Consider the following 19,099-nt stretch of genomic DNA (forward strand, 5'->3'; position numbering starts at 1 on the left):
AAACTAAACACTTCCAGTTGCCTCAGCCATTCCTCCTGACACTCAGGAAGGCTGGTAGTGGCTTTGCTGTCCTGTCCATAGCAGTAAATACTGCTGCTGGTGCCAGCTCAGCCCAAACGGACGGAACAGAGGGGAGGAGCTGTAAAGGGGAGCCGGCACTTGGAGAGCCATGTCCTGCAGGCGTTACACAGGATCTCAGATACATTATAAAGTGCTTCATCAATTCATATGGCCACTCAGCACTGCTGCCCGAACTAAAGCTCTGTGGAACGTGAGGTAAAGTGGCTGTGGGTGGTGGGGTGGTGTGACATGGTGGGTGGAACTGGTGGATGAGGCACTGAAGTGAGACCTCCGCCAGTGCAGGCACACAAATACTTGACACAGGGAGATAAAACCCTGGAAGGTCTTTTGTTGTTTTGTGCTGTTGGAAAAATGAGTGACTTAAGTGGAAAATAGAATAGAATCATAAAATCATAGAATAGTTTGGGTTGGAAAGGATCTTAAGATCATCCAGTTCCAACCCCCCTGCCATGGGCAGGGACACCTCACACTAAACCATGGCTTCCAAGGCTCTGTCCAACCTGGCCTTCAACACTGCCAGGGATGGAGCATTCACAACCTCCCAGGGCAATCCATTCCAGTGCCTCAGCACCCTCACAGGAAAGAATTTCTTCCTTAGATCCAATCTAAACTTCCCCTGATTAAGTTTGAACCCATCACCCCTTGTCCTGTCACTACAGTCCCTAATGAAGAGTCCATCCCCAGTATCCTTATAGGCCCCCTTCAGACGCTGAAAGTTGCTCTGAGGTCTCCACGCAGCTTCTCTTCTCCAGGCTGAGCAGCCCCAGCTTTCTCAGCCTGTCTTCAAGTCATAAATAAGGCAGTTTGGTTTTGGGCTGTATTGCCCATTGCCCCAGCAAATGTAGTTTTAAACCAGCTTGAAGTCTCTGTTCCCATAGTGGTCAGCAAATTGCTCTCAAACTAATTCCCCAAATCCCTCTTTGAATCAGAAAATCCTGGGTTGGAAGGAAACTTAAGGCTCGTCTGGTCCAACATTTCCAGGCAAAGCATGACCTAGACTTGATGTCCCAGCAGCCTCTCCAGCCAGAGCTTAACAGTGTCCAGTGCTGGGGAATCCACCACTTCCCTGGGGAGACTATTCCAATGGCTGGGTGTTCTCATTGGGGAACTTTTCCTCTTGTATCCAGGCAGAACCTCCCCAGGAATAACTCATGCCCATCACCCCTCATCTTTTCCATGGGACTCCTTGTCAAAAGGGAGTCTCTGTTGCCTCTGTAGCCACCCGTTAAATACTGGCACATGGTGACAAGGTCTCCCCTGAGCCTTCTGTTCTAAAAGCTGAAAAGATCCATCTCTCAGCCTTTCCTCCCACAGCTTCCCAGACCTTGGCTCATCTCTGTGGACCCTCTCGAACCTGTCCACATCTTTTCGTATAGCAGGGACCACAACTGAATACAGCATTCCAGGTAAATTGGTTTTCCCTTTAATATAAAAAAAAAATAAAAAAGGGAAAAAAAAAAGGAAATCTACATTGTTTTGCTCTTTCTATAGGAAAATAATCATAGCACATCATTTTCCAGACAGCAGGGGCAGTTTGGTCAGGGAACATTGCAGCCCGGTACACTGGTTTACTTTCTATATGATCAACTGGCATCTTGGTCTTACTGACCAAAAATCTAGATAAATTACCTGATTTGCTCAGATGAAAAAAGAACTGAAAGGTGATTTCTGAAAGCAGAGATGCTCATCCTTGTCACTCCAAGGGATGTAAACGTTTCAGGAATTTGACTCCTCAAGTGTCTTTGATTATGGTAAACCTACACACGGGAGTGAAATCCGTCTGGAGTCTTGTTCTGCATTGGTCCATGCCGCTGGCCTTCCATATCATTCAGGAGTCTTCACTAGATCCTATCACCCGTTTGCTCTGCTGGTTTAGAAAGCTCAAATCCATGCTTTTGCAGAGAATACATTCCGAAACACAACAAAAATATCCTTTCTTAGGATAAAATATTCTGGTTTTCATTTCCATCCTGCTATAAATTGACTGAAAGTGCTGGGCTACTGGTACTTTCCTGTTCTTCTTTTACTTCAAAAGTTTAGTTAATGAATGAGCAAGTAATGCCTTGCAAATCTGCAACACCAAATCTGTTAAGTGTACCTAAATATCCCATGCTGGTGGTGGATTTCTTGGTCCTTTAGGTTTTGAAAATCGATTTGCAAAGCCTAGGAAAAAGACATTTTTCTTTAAGGCAACAAGTTCTGTGTGGTATAGAAGTTGATTATGTAATTCCTTAAGATAATAACGTGGTACTTGAAAATACTTGTAATTACAGTTCTTTCCCAAACTTTAATACATATCTATATGAGTGTGTATATATATATATATATATAAAACACATGGTAGACAAGCAACATCCTGTAGTTGTAAGTCAAATGATGCCAAAAATGTCTATCAGAAAACACCATCATTATAGCATGAATATCAAGACAACTAGATTCATTCACAATCTAATAAATATTTGCTCTCTAGTAGATTTTCAAATGGAAAATGGTATTTCTCCTATGCCATATTACACAAGGCAGCAGCCTAATGGCAATGCTACAGCTTTGTATTTGTCTTCTGCTGTCTCTGTTGCCACATAAAAGCTTTCCGATACAGGGGAGCCAAATACATGCTTCAGCCTCCTCACACACCAAGAAACATTTGTCAGAGTAGGTTTCAGCATTTGTGTTTTCCATCCTTATGTGTTCATTAAACAGTTTGCAAATGAAGTTATAAATATGTACAAAATAAGCAGCATTACTTGCAACGTTCCTAATCTGGTAGCGTACTGCCGGGTACCTGCATTCAGGTTTTCATAAAACAGGTGCTTTCTACACAAAAAAAATACAAAGAGAAGACCATACCAAGGTTAAGGAAGGACCTGGAATTGTTTGACGGGGCAGAATCTGGTGCTTTTGTCAGTGAGGATGGACTACGGATGCCTAGAAGTGAAAAATCAGACTGAAGCAGTTTGTCACTGGGGTAATACCCTGAAGAGCTGGACTCTGACACAGCTATGGGAAAACACGTACTGCCATAGGCACGATGGCACCAGGCATGGATGATTTTCCAGCATGAGATGAAATTAAGTACTTTCCACACTAGCAGAGCCTGAGTACCACACAGTTTTAACATGATTTGCTTGTAGCAGGGAGCAAGTGTACTACTGCCTGGGGAAATTGTTTGCTCAGTGCTTTAAACAGTTTGAACAGTTCTATTTTCAAGCCAAACATTATCATTTTAGATCACAGGGAACCTAATGAGAAACTCCTCCAAATAGATTGGGCAGAGTCCAGGATGAGGCCCACATTCCCACAGTACCCCTGTGCTCCAGTTTTGGAGTATTTGTCCCACAGCACTGGCTTGAATGACCTGAGGAATTTGTAATTTGGGTACACTGGAGCTGTCCCCATGGTATCCCAGGGGCATTACAAAGGCATCCTTGGGATGCTCCTAGAGCAGCTATTGCTATACCGATAGGATGATACGCAGCTGGCCAGCTCTGTGTCCTACTCTGAAGTAGGCAGGCATGCAGTGTTTCACACTGCACAAGTTCAGGTTCCCAGAAGTTCAGTCCCATCTATTTCCTTATTTACTTGCTTAAAGTTATCAGGAAAATGCACATTAGCCTGAAAAACTTACTCTTCCTCATGTTTTTCAGTATTTTCAAGCTCTGTGAAAAAAATAAGAAAAAAAAAAAAACAAAAGAAGGCTTGATGGAAAAAAATGTAGCAAGCAATAGGTTAGCTACTATGATAAAGAGAATTTACTGATAAACACACACGTATCACATCTCATAGAAAGTATTGTGCCTAGCAGCTGGGACTGAAGGGCAGACTTTTGCCATTCACTTTGGCTCTTTTCCAGCCATCCTGAATGTCACCAGTTTGTAGTCTTCTTGCTGTTTCCTCAAATGCTTTTCTTTCCAACCGTAACATCCCCAAGTACAATTGCTCAGGAGGATACTTAACTAGGGCCACAAGAGGAGACTGCTGATGAGCAGACTCATATAGGACACACTCAGACTCTATTTGAGCAGCTTTTTTCCCAGAGGAACTGGTGCTATACAGGTGGACATGGCACTAAGGAATAACCCTTTGCACAGGCATGGCTATTGCTCTGTTCCTACTACAGGCAGTGGGTTTGTTTGCAGGTTCTACTGCAGATTGGTTTTAGCAGTCTCGTTTCCTTGCCATAAACAAGGGGGTCTCAAAGCAGGCAAGTTTCACAAGGTTAGCAGTGAGAAAGTAGCAATAGCTGTGGCTAGAATGATCTCTTCTTCTCACCCTCCCCATTTGCAATAGCTTTGTCTTGTATTGTTTTTACCTTGCTTCTCCTGAAGCAGTTAGTAGACTCTTTTGATGATGTTATGGCAGCATTGCTCTCCAAGCCCTTGGGACATATAGAATTTCTTGCAGGAGGCTGCAGACCTGGGTACACACATAAGAACCTTCTCAGTGGTCTTTCATGAATCCTTCTGCCTTTGTTGTTGCTTTTCATTTCCTCTACTGCAGCAGTTATAAACATTTCCAGTAGGTCCCCTAGTTCATTGAATCACAGAGCGGTTTGGGTTGGAAAGAACCTTAAAGCTCATCCAGTTCCAACCCCCTGCCATGGGCAGAGACACCTGCCACTAGAGCAGAGTGCCCCAGTTGCATTTATTTGCTCTGTATCTGCTGAATTCTCCTGCAGTTGAGTCCTGAAGTGCTACTGTTGGTAATGCTTTGAACAAAGGGGCCACGATCTCCTCAGCTATCTACAGGTTTAGGTGTAAGTGTAGGATCTTGGTTGTGTGCTGAGAAAAGTCACTCACTTGCAGCATCAGCAAGAACAAATGAGTTCTGGGTTCTTTCAGGAAGTGGGGGAGGAGAGCCAGAGCAATCCCAGGTTATCTCTGAGAAAGCAAAGATAAAAGAGCTAGTTGCCTAGCTTTAAATATACACGTATCTCAGTTCACTGAGAGGTCCACAGCACTCTACTCAGCATCTCAGTCATCTCAAAGGAAACACACAACAGGCAGCAAACGACATGACAACCCTCAGCCTGAGGGCCCATCACGGTGCACAGGCAGAGGAGAGAGCTGATTAGGAAATAAAAACCTACCAGCTCCTGTCTAGTTCTGTTTAAAATGATTTAGTTGCAGAACTATTTAGCAACACAAAATTTCCACTGACTGAGCACAAATCCTAAAGACTAAATAGGCTAAAGCAGTACAAAGCAGACCTTACTTCAAAGATGGCTTATCCCAGCATTAAACTTATACCTGTTTGTGGGCTCTGAAGCTTCACACTCTGCAAACAAAAAACAGGGAAAGTATTTAAAATTCCCACAACCAAATGTCATTCTCTTGCACGCAGGCAAGCCAGAGAAGACAAGGAAATGATGTTATATGCAAACACCCTCCCACACACACCTCCATACTCGTGTAATGGAAGATAGACTTACGCCTTATTGTTTCACTTAGCAAAGCTATAATTGAAGCAATGATCAAAGATGCCTTAATTTTGTTCAGCTCCTGCCAGTTCCCCAGGGCAGTGTGAACCCCAGTGGATCACTAACTTCCTGTCTTCATTATCCTTCTCTAAAGGAGTGACAGTAGGTATGGCATTTAAGACCCCAAAAGATAATGTTTGGAGTAAAGTAGGTGTCAGTAAGAAGCCTGACTGAGACCACATCTTCTTTTCAGTCCTGAGCCCTGAAATAATTTATGGAAGGTACACAGGAAGGTCTTCCAGAAAGAAACACAAGAAGGAAATCAGCATAGGGATAGTGCTAGAGAAGAAGTAGAAAGCTGCTTTCATACCTTACATGGTCTCAGTCTCACTGAGTGATCGAACACCTCTGAGTGAGACTCACCACTCTGCTCCAGAGAGGTTCCGATATGTGTCTCTCTGGCTGGAAGCTGAAAATCAGAGGTTGCCAGAGGAAATTGTCCTAGAAGCAATTAAACACAAGAGAGGTCATTTCCCATCCCAAGCAGGCAGGGCAAAGGCACTGACAGATACGACAATACCAAACAAAGAAGGGAAGAGCCCTGAGAACACTCCCTTTTTAAATGCACTTACCAGAGTCACTGGCCACGATAAAGGACTCAGGCGTTCGCTCAGGCAGGGGTGGAGGATCATCATCATCATCATCATCATCATCATCTGGCTCTGGTGGTCTGGCTGATTGGGGAGACAGGGACATGCATGGCACAACACAGCAGCAGAACTACAGACCTTTTGGAGACTCCGAGCTGGCTGCCCTTGCCCAAGCACCCACCAGAAATGGAGGTGAAACACCTCTAGACTGTAGTTAAAGATCAAAATAGCCCTTGGCACCAATTCACCTGCCACTAGCTACATGGCCCTGAGGGCAGACTTCCAGCAGTGTTGCCTGCAGAATTCCCATTGCACAGAGCGCAGAACACAGCCAAGCCCACAGCTGGCAGTACCATTGCTGCTTGGCTTGTGCTGCAACTCTCATAACTTCCCTAGTCTCTAGCATAAGGAGCACACTGTTGTGACACTGTATGCTAAATGGCCTGAGCAGGACAAAGCAGAGCAAATTCCAAAGCTGTGGAGAGTGGGAAATATCCAACTGGGCCAGGACTGAAAAGACCAAGGAATAATTAATTTTACCTTCTACTACTGCAGGTCATGGTTTTAAGGCTACAGAACTGGGCAAAAAACTAACGTTAAAGTCCTGGTTCTCAGTGTCAGTGGGATGTCAGCATCCCACTGCACGACGCTACAGGAAGGAGTGGGTTTTGAGCTGGAAACCGGATCCTCAGGGTAAAGCATTTCGGGGGAGCTTTCTGAACATGTCTTAGAGCACTCTTGTTTTAAGGACTGGTTGGCACCAATCTCTCCCTCCCTTTGAGGGCTGTACCGAGGCTGATACATGAGTCCGGAGCAGCTGGGTAATGCAGACCCCAAATCAGGCTGGTCTGAAAATGTTGGTTTGTTTTGATAGGAAAAATTTAAGGCAGGAAGAAACGAGTGTGAGGATGAAACCAGCTCCCATGGGAATGCAGTCCCAAGGAACAGCTACAGCTCTGCCTGGACAGCCAACATTCACCACCCCCTTCTGTACGCCACAATCCAGAGGTACCAAGCCCAGTTCGTCACATGCCACACCACTTACTCAGGGAGGATATCCTCTTGTCCTGCAGCAGGGGAGTGTGGTGGGATGCAGGTCTGGATGGTAGGGAGCTGGCCACAGCAGGCTGTGGTGGAGCACTCACAGCACAAGGAAGGAGAAGTGCATCCTGGCTCTCTGCAAACCACTCAGTAAACACCGGGGACATGGGTTCATCTGGGGAGAGTGAAGAGAAGTAGGGGTCTTCTGCTGAGCAGAAGCAAGAGTGAGGACGTTGCCCACGGTCCCTGTGCTTTGGAGGGCCATTCACTTCTTGCCTCAAGTGGTTCAGCTCAACAGGGGAAAATCCATCCTGCTTCTTCATTTGAAAGCTTGAGGAACAGGCATTTGGCAACTGTGAGCTCAAACCAGGCTTTGCATCCCTTCTGTCCCATTCCCAGCCTTCTCCCTGCTGTGCCAGCATAAAAGGGGTCGATGCAGCCCATGTCAGAGGTGCCTTGCCATGAGGTCTTCTCCTGCCTGCTCCCGTTGGCTCCAGGTTCAGAAGCAACTGCTCAGGAGAGATGTGTTTGAAATCCAAACTGTGGTGTTTCTGAAAAGCATCCCCAGTGCCCCACTTCTCAGTGCTTGCTGCCTCCCTGCAGGTGATGCAGCTCAAAGTGCCAAAGGAGATGGCCGGCCTGATGGGAGGGACTCCACATGCAGAGCTCTTGTGTACTTCTGTGGCAGACAACGATGGCAGGGATGCTTTGCTTTGTATCACTGGAGGAAGGCGCTGATGCACATCTTGCTTCTCTTGCTCTGAACTGCAACAAAGCACCGCAATGTGGAGTCAAAGCCATCTAGTACCCAGAAATCTCTGTTAGCCTATTAACAAGGCCCCACAACATTGCTCCTAAGATCAGATTCATCCCTCAGGAACACAGAGACCAGCTCAGCCTCAAGCAAGGAGTGCAGGGAAGGACCCTAGTGCCCCATTTGAACACCATTAAATGGTGAACAGCGAAGGCCCCTTTATGGAGGTAAACTATACCAAACCCCAGAATTATTTATGGCAAGCAGACACGGCAAACCAAAGCATGCCTGCAGGAAGATCCTGTCACACTCTGAAGCTGCCCACATTGGCAAATGGGACTTCTCAGGCTTCCTATTGCTACAGCAAGAGGCACTGGAGCAGCCTATACAGAGGAAAGATGGGACCAATCTAGGAGCACAGCTCCAGGGAGAGGGCTGAGATGAACCAGCACTGGGGTGTTCCTGTGTGTGTGAGCCTTTTTATACTGCTCTGCAAGGTGTTTTCAGTTCATATGTAGGAAAACCATGCAACACACCCAAGGGCAGAAGAGCGAGACACAGGATGGTATGCAGGGAAGAGACTGGGACTCAGTCTTGGAGACACATCAGTAAGAAGAACAGGAATTACATTAAGAACAAATGCGAGAGTCTAAGTAGGACTCAGGGGAGGCTGCAGATCCTGCTGACAGCTGAAATGCCGCATTCAAAGAGAACTATGTCACAAAACACACATTAAAAAATGCCCTTCATGAAATCCTATGGGTGACTGGAAACACTAACCCAGGGGGTACTTGTGCCATGGCCTTACCAGGTTAATAAACTGAGGGAATAAATATCTTCCACTGGGCTCAGAAGTGGCTTGGCTGCAGGATGCTTTGCTTGGACCTAATGAAAGAGAAGGTTAGAAAACAAGAGGAGGAAAATGGCAAAGAACACGAACAGCCTATTTCAGGACCTGGAATTTGGGCCAGCTACTTTCAGTTATTAATGCAGTTTGGAAATGACAAACGCCAACTCGAAAACACCAGGTTGGAGCTGAGAACTGTGTGCAGAACCTCCTGAACAGCAGTTCCTATCAGCACCTTTTCGAAGGGAGGGCCCGTCAAGCTGTCCAACCATCCAGCTGTTCCAGACACCTGCAAAACAGCCTGTACAGACCACTCTGCCTGCAGGACCCCCCCAGTCTGGCTAGTTGGGCACTGGTTTCATTTGTGACACTTCACATTGTGCTCCTCTCTTCTGCTCTGAAAAGTGCTTTCAGAGGGGCATGAGGCTTAGGCAGGGAAGAGGTCTGGCCAGGAGCTATAAAATCACATCTAGACTTGAACCATTCCCTGCATTTTATGTCAACCTGGTCTTGCATCTCCTTTGCTTACAGACTGTTCACAACTCATAGAAAGAGGCTCTTCACAGCTCTTTCCTCATGCAGTTCTGGCTTGGAACATCCTGTGAACCCTCTGACAAAACTAAGGCACAAGTCCCATAGCAGGATCCTATTCCCAATCCTTCAGACAAAAGCCTCTGACAAAACAAGCTAACTGTAATCTTTAGCCTTTGCAATGCATTTTCTTCAGCCAGCTTGCAAACAGCTACACAGGAAAGGCAAGGTTTGGTGCCAGCAGTCACAGGAGAACAACAAAAGCAAAGCAAAGCTTAACCGTGGATGTTTGGGATGTTCCTGTTCATATGCAACTTCATACCAAGCCCCTGTTGTTTTTCCATGGAGGTGTATCAGATGTGAAAGGCTTTGACATGGTTTTCACAAGACATTTTAGCCTTCTCTCTCCCACAGACAGGCTGCAGTGACAGTTGCCTCACTAGCATACCCCGATGCTGCAGGCTAATACTCCTGTCACTTGCAAGCACTCCATGAAAACAAGTCTCTCACTGGCACATCCGCATGGAAATCAGCTGCTGCTGTAGAAAGTTGGTGCTTTCCTATTCACTCATTACATTAAACAATCATAAACATCTACAGAAAATGGCCTTAAGACTGAAGGAAATTTAGCTCTTGCTTGAGGCTAAATCCTGTGATAAGCATTGCACCTTCAGGGAAACAGCTGGATTCCCATGCGTTCACTTGGAAAGAGACTCACTTTGGGCATCAAGGGTAGCAGAAAACGTGGAGATTCATTCCAGCTCTGCAGAGATCTCTGCAGAAGGCATCAACGTTAGAGCTGCTGTGCCTGAGGCATGTTTATCCTGGGGACTTTTACCTGTGAAGCAGCAGAGTCTTCCTGGGCATCGAGTGCTTCAATCTGCCTTTTGAAGAGCTCAATCACCGCATCATAAACCAGCTCATACTGCTCCTGTGTTCCAGACGAATAAACCACACATGAGAGCCAGCATCTGCAGCACTCCAATGGTCACCTGTTACCCAAATCAAGCAGCAGCCCAGCTGTGAACAGGGAAATGCTCAGCTACCATATTAGTTTCTGCCAAATCAATCTGCTGTTCAGGAAAAGGACCTTGCAGAACATTTGCCCACTCCAGTCCCCAGCAGCCCAACTGCTCCGTGTTTCATAGAATCATATACAATCATAGGATAGTTAGGATTGGAGAGGACCTTAAGATCCAATTCCAACCCCCCTGCCATGGGCAGGGACACCTCACACTAAACCATGGCATCCAAGGCTCTGTCCAACCCGACCTTCAACACCACCAGGGATGGAGCATTCACAGCCTCCCTCGGCAACCCATTCCAGTGCCTCAGCACCCTCACAGTAATGAACTTCTTCCTTAGATCCAATCTAAACTTCCCCTGATTAAGTTTGAACCCATCACCCCTTGTCCTATCACTGCAGTCCCTAATGAAGAGTCCATCCCTATAGCTCCTCTTCAGATACTGGAGGCTGCTCTGAGGTCTCTACATAGCTTCTCCAGGCTGAAGAGTCCTCATTGCGGACCCTCCTGAACAACTGAGGTCCCAGTATGGACACCTGAGGCCCCAGTAGGTGAAGTTTCCCAGGCATACCTTGGTCTGCACTATGGAAGGCCTTTGTGTGCGCATTTCCTGGATGAGACTGAAAACACTGAAGTTCACTGGAACGATCTTGCAAGAAAGAGAAAAGACACAAACGTACAGACAGGTCCAACTGCAAGCAGCTCCCACACCATGATGGAGTTAAGTGTCCAAAATCCAGGGCTGCCATTGCAGAAGGTTTTAACCAAAGACCTGCTTGAAGGGCTGTTCTGTCATCAGAAACCAGCTTTCCTCCTCCCTCCTGCCTTGCACTGCACAGCAAATACACTTTGGATACCAGCATTGGTAACAGCTGTAAATAGCGTGAAAGGAAAGATACTGACTTCCCAGATCAGTGGGTTCAGGGTTGCTGTAGCCCAGAGAGCAGGCTCTCCTCTGCATCCCAGCAGCCTGCTGCATGGACAGGGATTACTTCACATGCATTTTTCCTGGCAAAGCAAGGTTTTAGTTTGGAAGTGCTGGATTTCTGATGCTGAAGTGCAGAGAGACGAATGCAGCCAGTAAAATCATCTTGAAGACTGAAGGCCAGCACAGAGCCAAGCTCCGTGATCTAAAGGTCCTGCCAGAAGGCACAATGGGAGTGCTGCCCCATCACTACAAGCATCAGGGACTACTCCCATTGGGATGGGGAAGAGAGCAATGGCAATGGACTGATGCAGAGCCTAGAGAGCAGCAGCACAAAGTGGGAATGGGACATCCCTGGTTTAACCACTGCCATTCTCCAGTCAGGCTGCAGGGAGTTTGCATTCGTGCCTGAAATACATCTGCATGCAGTCAGAGGAGGGATAAGGGAGACTGAGGGGAGAGAGGAGGCGAGGAGGAGGCAGAGATGGAGCCCTGCTGCAGGCGGATGCTGCAGGGAGGCACAGACCAGGCTGACACTCACCCTGTCCTTCAGCAGCTTCTGGGTGTAGTCAATGGCACAGATGACTCCTGTTCTCCCACAGCCTGCACTGCAATGACAGTGACAGCAGGGTTGCTGGCAGAGCTCAGAGGGTGGCATGCTGCATTTGCTGACGAGATCCACAACCTCCTGGGACCTTCCCATCCCACACCACAGCGGGTGCAGACCTTCTCGACAGCCCTGTGCAGCTTCATCCACCCCATGTAAGGCTCTGCTGCAGGTGGGAAGGCAAACAGGCTTGGTCCTCCTGTGGTAAGGCATGGACATGCCCAGTGTTGATGGTCTCTTAACTACACATGCTATCGCTGGCCTGCTGCTGTCTCCTTTCCTGCCACTCAGCTGTGTTAGCTCTCCTCAGAGGACACCTTTGCCTTAGGACTCCCTGCAAGAGGAGCTTGGTGCAGGCTTGCACCTGCTTCCACCCTCCCTGTGGCCACTTAAGAAGCAAGAGCATGGAGGACTGAGGTCTTGCAGTGCTTCCCTACCAGTAACCACTCACCCACCTGCAGTGGATGCAGATGGGGACACTGTCACCTGGCTGGTAGCAGCGAATCTCGCCAATGAGCTCCAGGATGGGGTCAATGGACGAGGGAACATTGTGGTCAGGCCAGTTTTTATAGTGGAACTGGTGGACAGTGCGGATTTCCTGCAAGAGAAGAATAACAAGGGATGGGACAAGAGGAACCGGCCTCAAGCTGCACCAGGGGAGGTTTAGATGGAGCTGAGGAACAATTCCTGCCCCACAGGGTGCTCAGGCATTGGAACAGGCTGCCCAGAGCAGGGCTGGAGTCATCATCCCTGGAGGTATTTAGAAGTCATGTAGATGTGGCACTTAGTGCCAGTGGTGGCCCTTGCAGTGCTGGGAAGTGGTTGGACTGGATGAGCTTAAAGGGCTTTTCCAACCTGTCCATTCTATGACTCTAGGAGCACTGGTAGGGTCTGGGGCCACCCTGTGCCACTAAAGGGATGCTGCCACGGCTCCCCTGGGTGCAGAACGGGATGTCAGCATGGGCAGGGGAAGATGATGCTCTCTCCTCCTTACCTCATTCAGGGTCACCTTTAACCTCCGAATCACATACTCATTTTTCTTCTCCTCAGCTTCCTGCAGAACAAGTTAGAGTCACGTTTTCTGCAGATGACACCAGTTTCCAGCACATGTGCTGTGACATGGGGCTGATGGCAGCTGTACTCACACAGGCAATGGAGAAAGGACCGCACTGCAAGGGGGAGCCGTCCACCTCTGCCCAGTACCGCTCGCATTTCTTCTGCATGAGAAGCAGGATGTATTTGGTTATTCAGCACCAGCCCACCCACACCAGCTGCTGTCACACTTTACAGGACAAAAGTTGTGCTGGGAGGAGGCCTGGCTCTTGCTGCAGCCTCCCCTTTTCTGGAGCCATCACTGCTGCTTTTTCCCTTCCAAAGAGGCCAGCTACACTACTGGGGATGGTTTAAGAATCTGCAGCTGGAGACTCAGGAAGTATCTTGAATCAAGCAGAAACTTGCTGTTGCTAATAAGGTTTATTACAAGTTGCATCTCCCCACCCTGCCCTGGCACTGTCACAGCATAGGCCATCTCTGACACGTTACTCACCTTTCCCATTTCAAACTCCATACAAGCCATGACCACAATCTGCAGAAAGAAGATGCATTAGAAAAGCCTGAACCCAAGTTTCTTATCCAGGCAGCAAAATCCAACTCATTGCTTGTGGGTACTTAGCAGCAGTGAGGAAGTTCTATGGGCTGCCCTTCCCAGAGACCTGGGAAATCAAACCTGGAACATCATCCACAGCCTGGGTGCAGGGACCTTTCCTACTCAGAGTCAGAATGCAGACAGCCACAAGCAGATTCCTGTCTCAGGTGTGGAGGGGGCTCATGGGAAGGATGTAGGGCACACATTACAACACCTGGAGTAAAACCCTGGCATTCCCCCTGTCTGCTTAGTCAAAAAGGTCTGCTGGATGGACAACTTTTCCCAAAAAATACCAAAAAAACCCCAAAACCCACCCCCCCAAAAAAACCCCAACAAAAATCCAACAAAACACACACACACAAAAGGCATCTAAATCTGCACCTTACCAGGACTTCATACTCCCAGATCATCCTCCAAAAGTCAATAACAGTAGTGGGGAGAGGACCCTGGGTTGCAATGTAAGCTCTTGGCCCATAGACACCCTAAAAGAGCATTCAAATCAGACATGGAGACATCTTTCTACAGTTCACTAGCAGAAATCAAGTCATTCTTCTTTCTGAGCCTTACTTCTACTCAAGGAGCCCATTCATCACTTAGAAGGGCTTTTATATAGTTAAATTTTAAGCACCTACATCAAATTAAGCAACCAGAAACCAATTGTGTGCAAACCTCCCAAAAACAGACCCAAGCCAGGAAACTGGCTTTGAGCTGGGATCTGCTCCCAGAGCCACCAGTTCCTGCAGTGCATTTGGGAGCTTGATGGTGATGTTATCACATGTGCTCCAGCTCTGCAGTGTGCAGCTTGGCGTATCTGTGGCTGTTGGCCAGAGAACAAACCATGATCCCCATGTGAAGATCTGTTCTTCTGCAGCCAGGTTGCAGAGAGCCCTTGGTCAGAAGGGTGGAGGATGAAGGAAACCTATCAGAGAGGGATCACGAGTGCAGGGAGAGTCCCAAAACACATGGCACTGCTGGTGGAGAACCAGCCCACATTGACCTACCCTGTTGCTTGCTGCTGAAGTGGGTCTCAGCTGTGTTGCAGTGCAAGACTTCCTGCCTGTGCACTGGTTTCAGGCAAGGTGACTCTGGCCACAGGCAATTTTGCACCACTGTTACCCACCAAAGGCAGTAACAGCAGCAAGGAAGTCAGGGCTGTGAACCACAAACTGTTCCACCACCTGCCCTGTAGTCCCTTGCCTGCCCTCCCCATGCATCCCTTGCTCTGTAGCCTAGGGCCTGTATGCTGCAAGGGGTGTGTTTGAAGGGCTCACTGACTGTCCACGTCTTTACATCAGTTATCCCTCAGTACAGCCCAGAAACTGCTGCATGATCCTTTCTGTCTCCACACAGGACCTGGCACAGCTCAGCCAGGCAGCACTAAGAGCTGCTATTAACACCTCTGCACAGCAAAGCACCACGTAAGTAGCAATACCTTGATGAAGTTGGCATTGATGTAATGAGAATCTGTATCAGATGTAATCAGGGACAGCTCCACTCTGCTGTGGTCAACTGCAAGGCACAAAAGCAGAAGAAGCAGCAATTACTGTTCATCTCTATGGCAGCTGAGCTCCTCAGACTGCAGCAAGAGGTGCTTTGGAGGAGCACATACATCAGAGAGCTCATCCCAGAGCAGCTGATGCCTCCTCCTGTGTGGAATTGCCACTAATTTAAGGCCAACTGACAGCCAGATACATGCTCCCATACGAGCAACTGTGCAGGCAGCTGGAGGATGAGAACAGTGTTGAGCTAGGAATAAAAAAAGGCTGAATAAGAACATACTCCAACCTACAGGGTAAGATATCCTTGTATCTGTTCTTCTTGATGTTCTCTGGTTGCTCAGATGCTGCTGTAGGGTAGATTTTATCTGATCTGTACTTTGTTGACTGCCTTTTCAGCTTCTGTGATGAAAGAAGGGAACAAATTACAGCAGATGTGCTACATACACCACACTACTTGAGCGTACAGGGGTCAGGTTCAGCCACACAAAGCAAGTGTGCACCATTAATTCTTTCCTAAGTGGCTTTTCACAAGGTACTCAGAGCAAAAATAGAGACAGAAGCCACCGGAGAGTCCCAGCACAGGCTTCTGAGCAATGGAAAGTGTGTGCTGAGGCAGTGCCTACATGAGGCTCAGGCACGTATGCTTCCGAAGTGAAATAGTGATGCATTTATCCAGCACATAAAGCATCGCCCTCACAAATAAGTGAGGCACAGGGGAATCATTCTCAGTATAAATGGCACCCAGGTAAGAGGAGCAGCAATGTGAAACCACCTTTAACAAATGGTAGCAGAAAAGACAGATAAATCAAACGATTTTTCTCACTCTGGTGAAGATGCTCCCATCTGTAGCTGCAAGCAGCAATGCTCAAGCTACTGAAGAGCACAATCAGAGCAACGCAGCTCCAGGCACTGATGAAAAAGAAACGAGGAGTCCTAGGGTAGACCTTTAGGGATACGAATCACTCATCTCTTTCATTTCCAAGATACTTTTGGAGAGTTCAAGCATCTTTTTTCCTGCCAAAGCATAGACTTTTATTTCACTGGTATCAGCTTCTAAATGAGCCCCTGTTTGTTAGCAGCAACTTCAAAAGCACCATCCTTGCTGTGTTTTTTCTTTCATACTATTCTGTCTACCTCATCACTTTTCTTGTCACCAAGGGGTACTTTTGATTTACAACTGAAGGATGTTCTCTAATTTGTATCTCTATAGGTTGATGGCTATAGGGCAAATCTCCCTTTCTCACCACCCAGTTGAGAAAAGCAAGTCATTGCTGCTGCCTGTTAAGGCTTTTGTGCTTGCAAAAGTGGTAGCAGTTCAGGTCACCTTGGAGACATCTTTTCCCAGTACAAGAGGAAATGCAGCCTTGACTATTTCCACCTCCCTTTTTGGTCAGGAACATCGCTGTACATGTGGCTGCTAGAACTACCCCATGCCTGAGGGCCCTGCAGTCTGCACAGCACAGCCCAGCCCCAAGCACAGCAGCAAGAGGGGGAAACTGAGCAGCCTGTGACAGCACTTTGTTCCATGGAACAACAGGCTGTCACTGCAAGCTCAGATGAACCACTTCCCTCCAACCCAGACACCTGGAAACCAAGCACTAAGCTTTTCCCAGTGTTTGAAGTGCAGCCTTCACTGCTCTGACAAAGCAGGGCTGGATCTTGTGAGATCTAAGTAACCCCTGCACCTTCCCCAAAGACCACTGCCTGATGCAGCCCGTGTCAGGGGGCAACTCAGAGCCAGTGGTTGTGGTGGTGTTTGAGACAGCTCAGGTCTTACAAATGGACCAGTTTGGCCTTCCCTATGTCTGCTAAAGATGGGCAATGCCTTTGCTTGTCAGAGCAGCTCAGCCAGAACAACCTTCCTCCAACAGCCAGCACCAGTCACCAACTTTAACTGGGGGACAGTGATTTGCCACCCAAAGATGTCAGAGAGCTCACAGATCAGCACACTGCACCGATCTCAGCCAGCTGGATGCTACAGAATGCAGGGGAGGGTGAGAACCATCGGCATTTTGTGCTAGTTTTGCACTGGGGGAACAAGAAATCAGTTTCTGAGAGGTGGATGTCAAGCACATGCACCCATTGAGGGTGCATGCGTGAGCCCTCCCACATGGCCAGCACAGCGCTGGGGAAACAGCCCATCCAGGGGCTCAGGTTGCTGCCTACTCACACCTTAGCCAAGGTGCCCAGTACCAGTGAGAGGTGGAACAACCTCAGGTCCACGGGGTGTTCCTCTGAACACCCACTGCCTATTCTGCAGGTGGCACAGATGAAAGGAAGAAGGGAAATGCTATGACAAGTGCGAGCTGGAGATCCCTGACAGGAACAGGGGTATCACAGACTGCAGTGGGGAGAAGGGGCAGTACCTCCCTATTCCTCACTATATCCCCAGTTTCAGTACCAGGCGAAGTGAAACTGTCCTGAGGAGCACATTCACAAGGCAGAAAACAGGAAGCCCTCAGGTAATCATGTAAAAAGCAAACTATTCAATTACGTCTTTCCATTCCTTTCAGCCCAGTTACCTCCCGTATCTTCTTGTGCTGTGAAATTCCCAGAGCTCTTATTGTCACACACGAATCCCATCCCTGCTTGAGGAGTGACTGGAGCAGTTCCCTTTAAAACCACCCGAAACAAACCTGTGCCTTAGGCAGACTCACCAAGAACTCCTCGGCAAACTTCTCCCGGTTGAGCTTCTTGCTTTGTGCCCTTTCCAGGTTCTGCAGCAGAATCTCCCTTTGGTCCATGCTGCTGGAGACTGAGCACGACCAGGCTGCCCCAACGGGGAACAGACATGTCAAGAGTGCGCGGCAGCGGAAAGCACCAGCGCGGAGAGCCCTGGCGGCAGGCTGTGGTTTACCAGCTCCATCACAAGGGTGAAGGGAAATTAGTACGTAACAGATACCGTGGTCAAATAACAAAGCGCAACACGCGACCTGGGGCCCTCCTTTTAAAAGCAGATGTGTTTCATGTGAGCATCACAGCAAGGGGAGGCAACCTGGAGCTAGGCCACCAAGGTGGGTCAGATGGTGGAGACCAGAGCCAAGCAGCCCAACATCCAGTTCTCTAAGGATCATGTCCAGCCATCACCAGCAGCATCCATGCCCTGGGGGCTGTGCTTCACTGCCAGGCAGCTGGGGAAAAGGCTTCAGACTTAGAACATGCTGCAAGAAGAGTCCCCAAACCAGCATGCAAAATCCATAGCTCCCCTTTGCACTGATAAATTACTCTGCTTTCCACATTAACTGCAGAATAGTGGAAGAATACATCAGGGAGATGCTGAGCACCTGAACCTGGCTTGCACGTTACTCCCTTGAGCTGCACAACTGCTATACATGAAAGATGTTGACAGGTTCGAGAGGGTCCAGAGAAGGGCCACAAAGGTGAGCCAAGGTCTGGGAAGCTGTGGGAGGAAAGGCTGAGAGATGGATCTTTTCAGCTTTTAGAACAGAAGGCTCAGGGGAGACCTTGTCACCATGTGCCAGTATTTAACGGGTGGCTACAGAGGCAACAGAGACTCCCTTTTGACAAGGAGTCCCATGGAAAAGATGAGGGGTGATGGGCATGAGTTATTCCTGGGGAGGTTCTGCCTGGATACAAGAGGAAAAGTTCCCCAATGAGAACACCCAGCCATTGGAATAGTCTCCCCAGGGAAGTGGTGGATTCCCCAGCACTGGACACTGTTAAGCTTTGGCTGGAGAGGCTGCTGGGACATCAAGTCTAGGTCATGCTTTGCCTGGAAATGTTGGACCAGATGAGCCTGAGTTCATCCAGGTCTCTTTCCTCTCACCCCAGTGGCTTTATGCTCAAATCTCAACTCATCCCCACTCCTGTTTCTCCAAGAGCTTCCCTTTTTTTTACCCCTCTGTGTTCCAGCAGTTCCTTCCTCCCAAGCTGCTGGAAGCAAGGAATGAAGGTAAGAGGGTGGGGAAACATCTCACCTCTTTCCTGACTCAGTGACAGCAGCATCAATCAGATGGCAACATTACACCTGCGTTCCCCCAGCTAAACTACTTAAGGAAGGGTGAGCATCTCAATTATAGCATGTACCCCTTCGAGCATCCCAAGTTGAACAGGGTAT

At 48.1% G+C, this 19,099-nt stretch overlaps 1 protein-coding gene across 1 annotated transcript; it reads right to left on the reverse strand.

The window, feature by feature from the left end:
* Positions 1-1,555: 1,555 nt before the first annotated feature.
* Positions 1,556-17,765, reverse strand: PTPN22 (protein tyrosine phosphatase non-receptor type 22). Its single transcript, XM_034069776.1, has 21 exons — positions 17,679-17,765; positions 15,312-15,420; positions 14,955-15,031; positions 13,909-14,004; positions 13,424-13,462; positions 13,023-13,094; positions 12,872-12,931; positions 12,333-12,475; positions 11,812-11,878; positions 10,917-10,994; positions 10,159-10,251; positions 8,751-8,827; positions 7,193-7,953; positions 6,130-6,231; positions 5,868-5,998; positions 5,328-5,355; positions 4,878-4,958; positions 4,391-4,494; positions 3,707-3,737; positions 2,929-3,006; positions 1,556-2,244 (listed from the first exon to the last, which is right to left on the reverse strand). Exons 1-21 carry the CDS (start codon positions 17,763-17,765, stop codon positions 2,180-2,182), a joined length of 2,379 nt encoding a protein of 792 aa, XP_033925667.1. The 3' UTR covers positions 1,556-2,179.
* Positions 17,766-19,099: the final 1,334 nt, after the last annotated feature.

This window comes from Melopsittacus undulatus, chromosome 16 (genome assembly GCF_012275295.1).
Source record: "Melopsittacus undulatus isolate bMelUnd1 chromosome 16, bMelUnd1.mat.Z, whole genome shotgun sequence".
Classification (NCBI taxonomy): domain Eukaryota; kingdom Metazoa; phylum Chordata; class Aves; order Psittaciformes; family Psittaculidae; genus Melopsittacus; species Melopsittacus undulatus.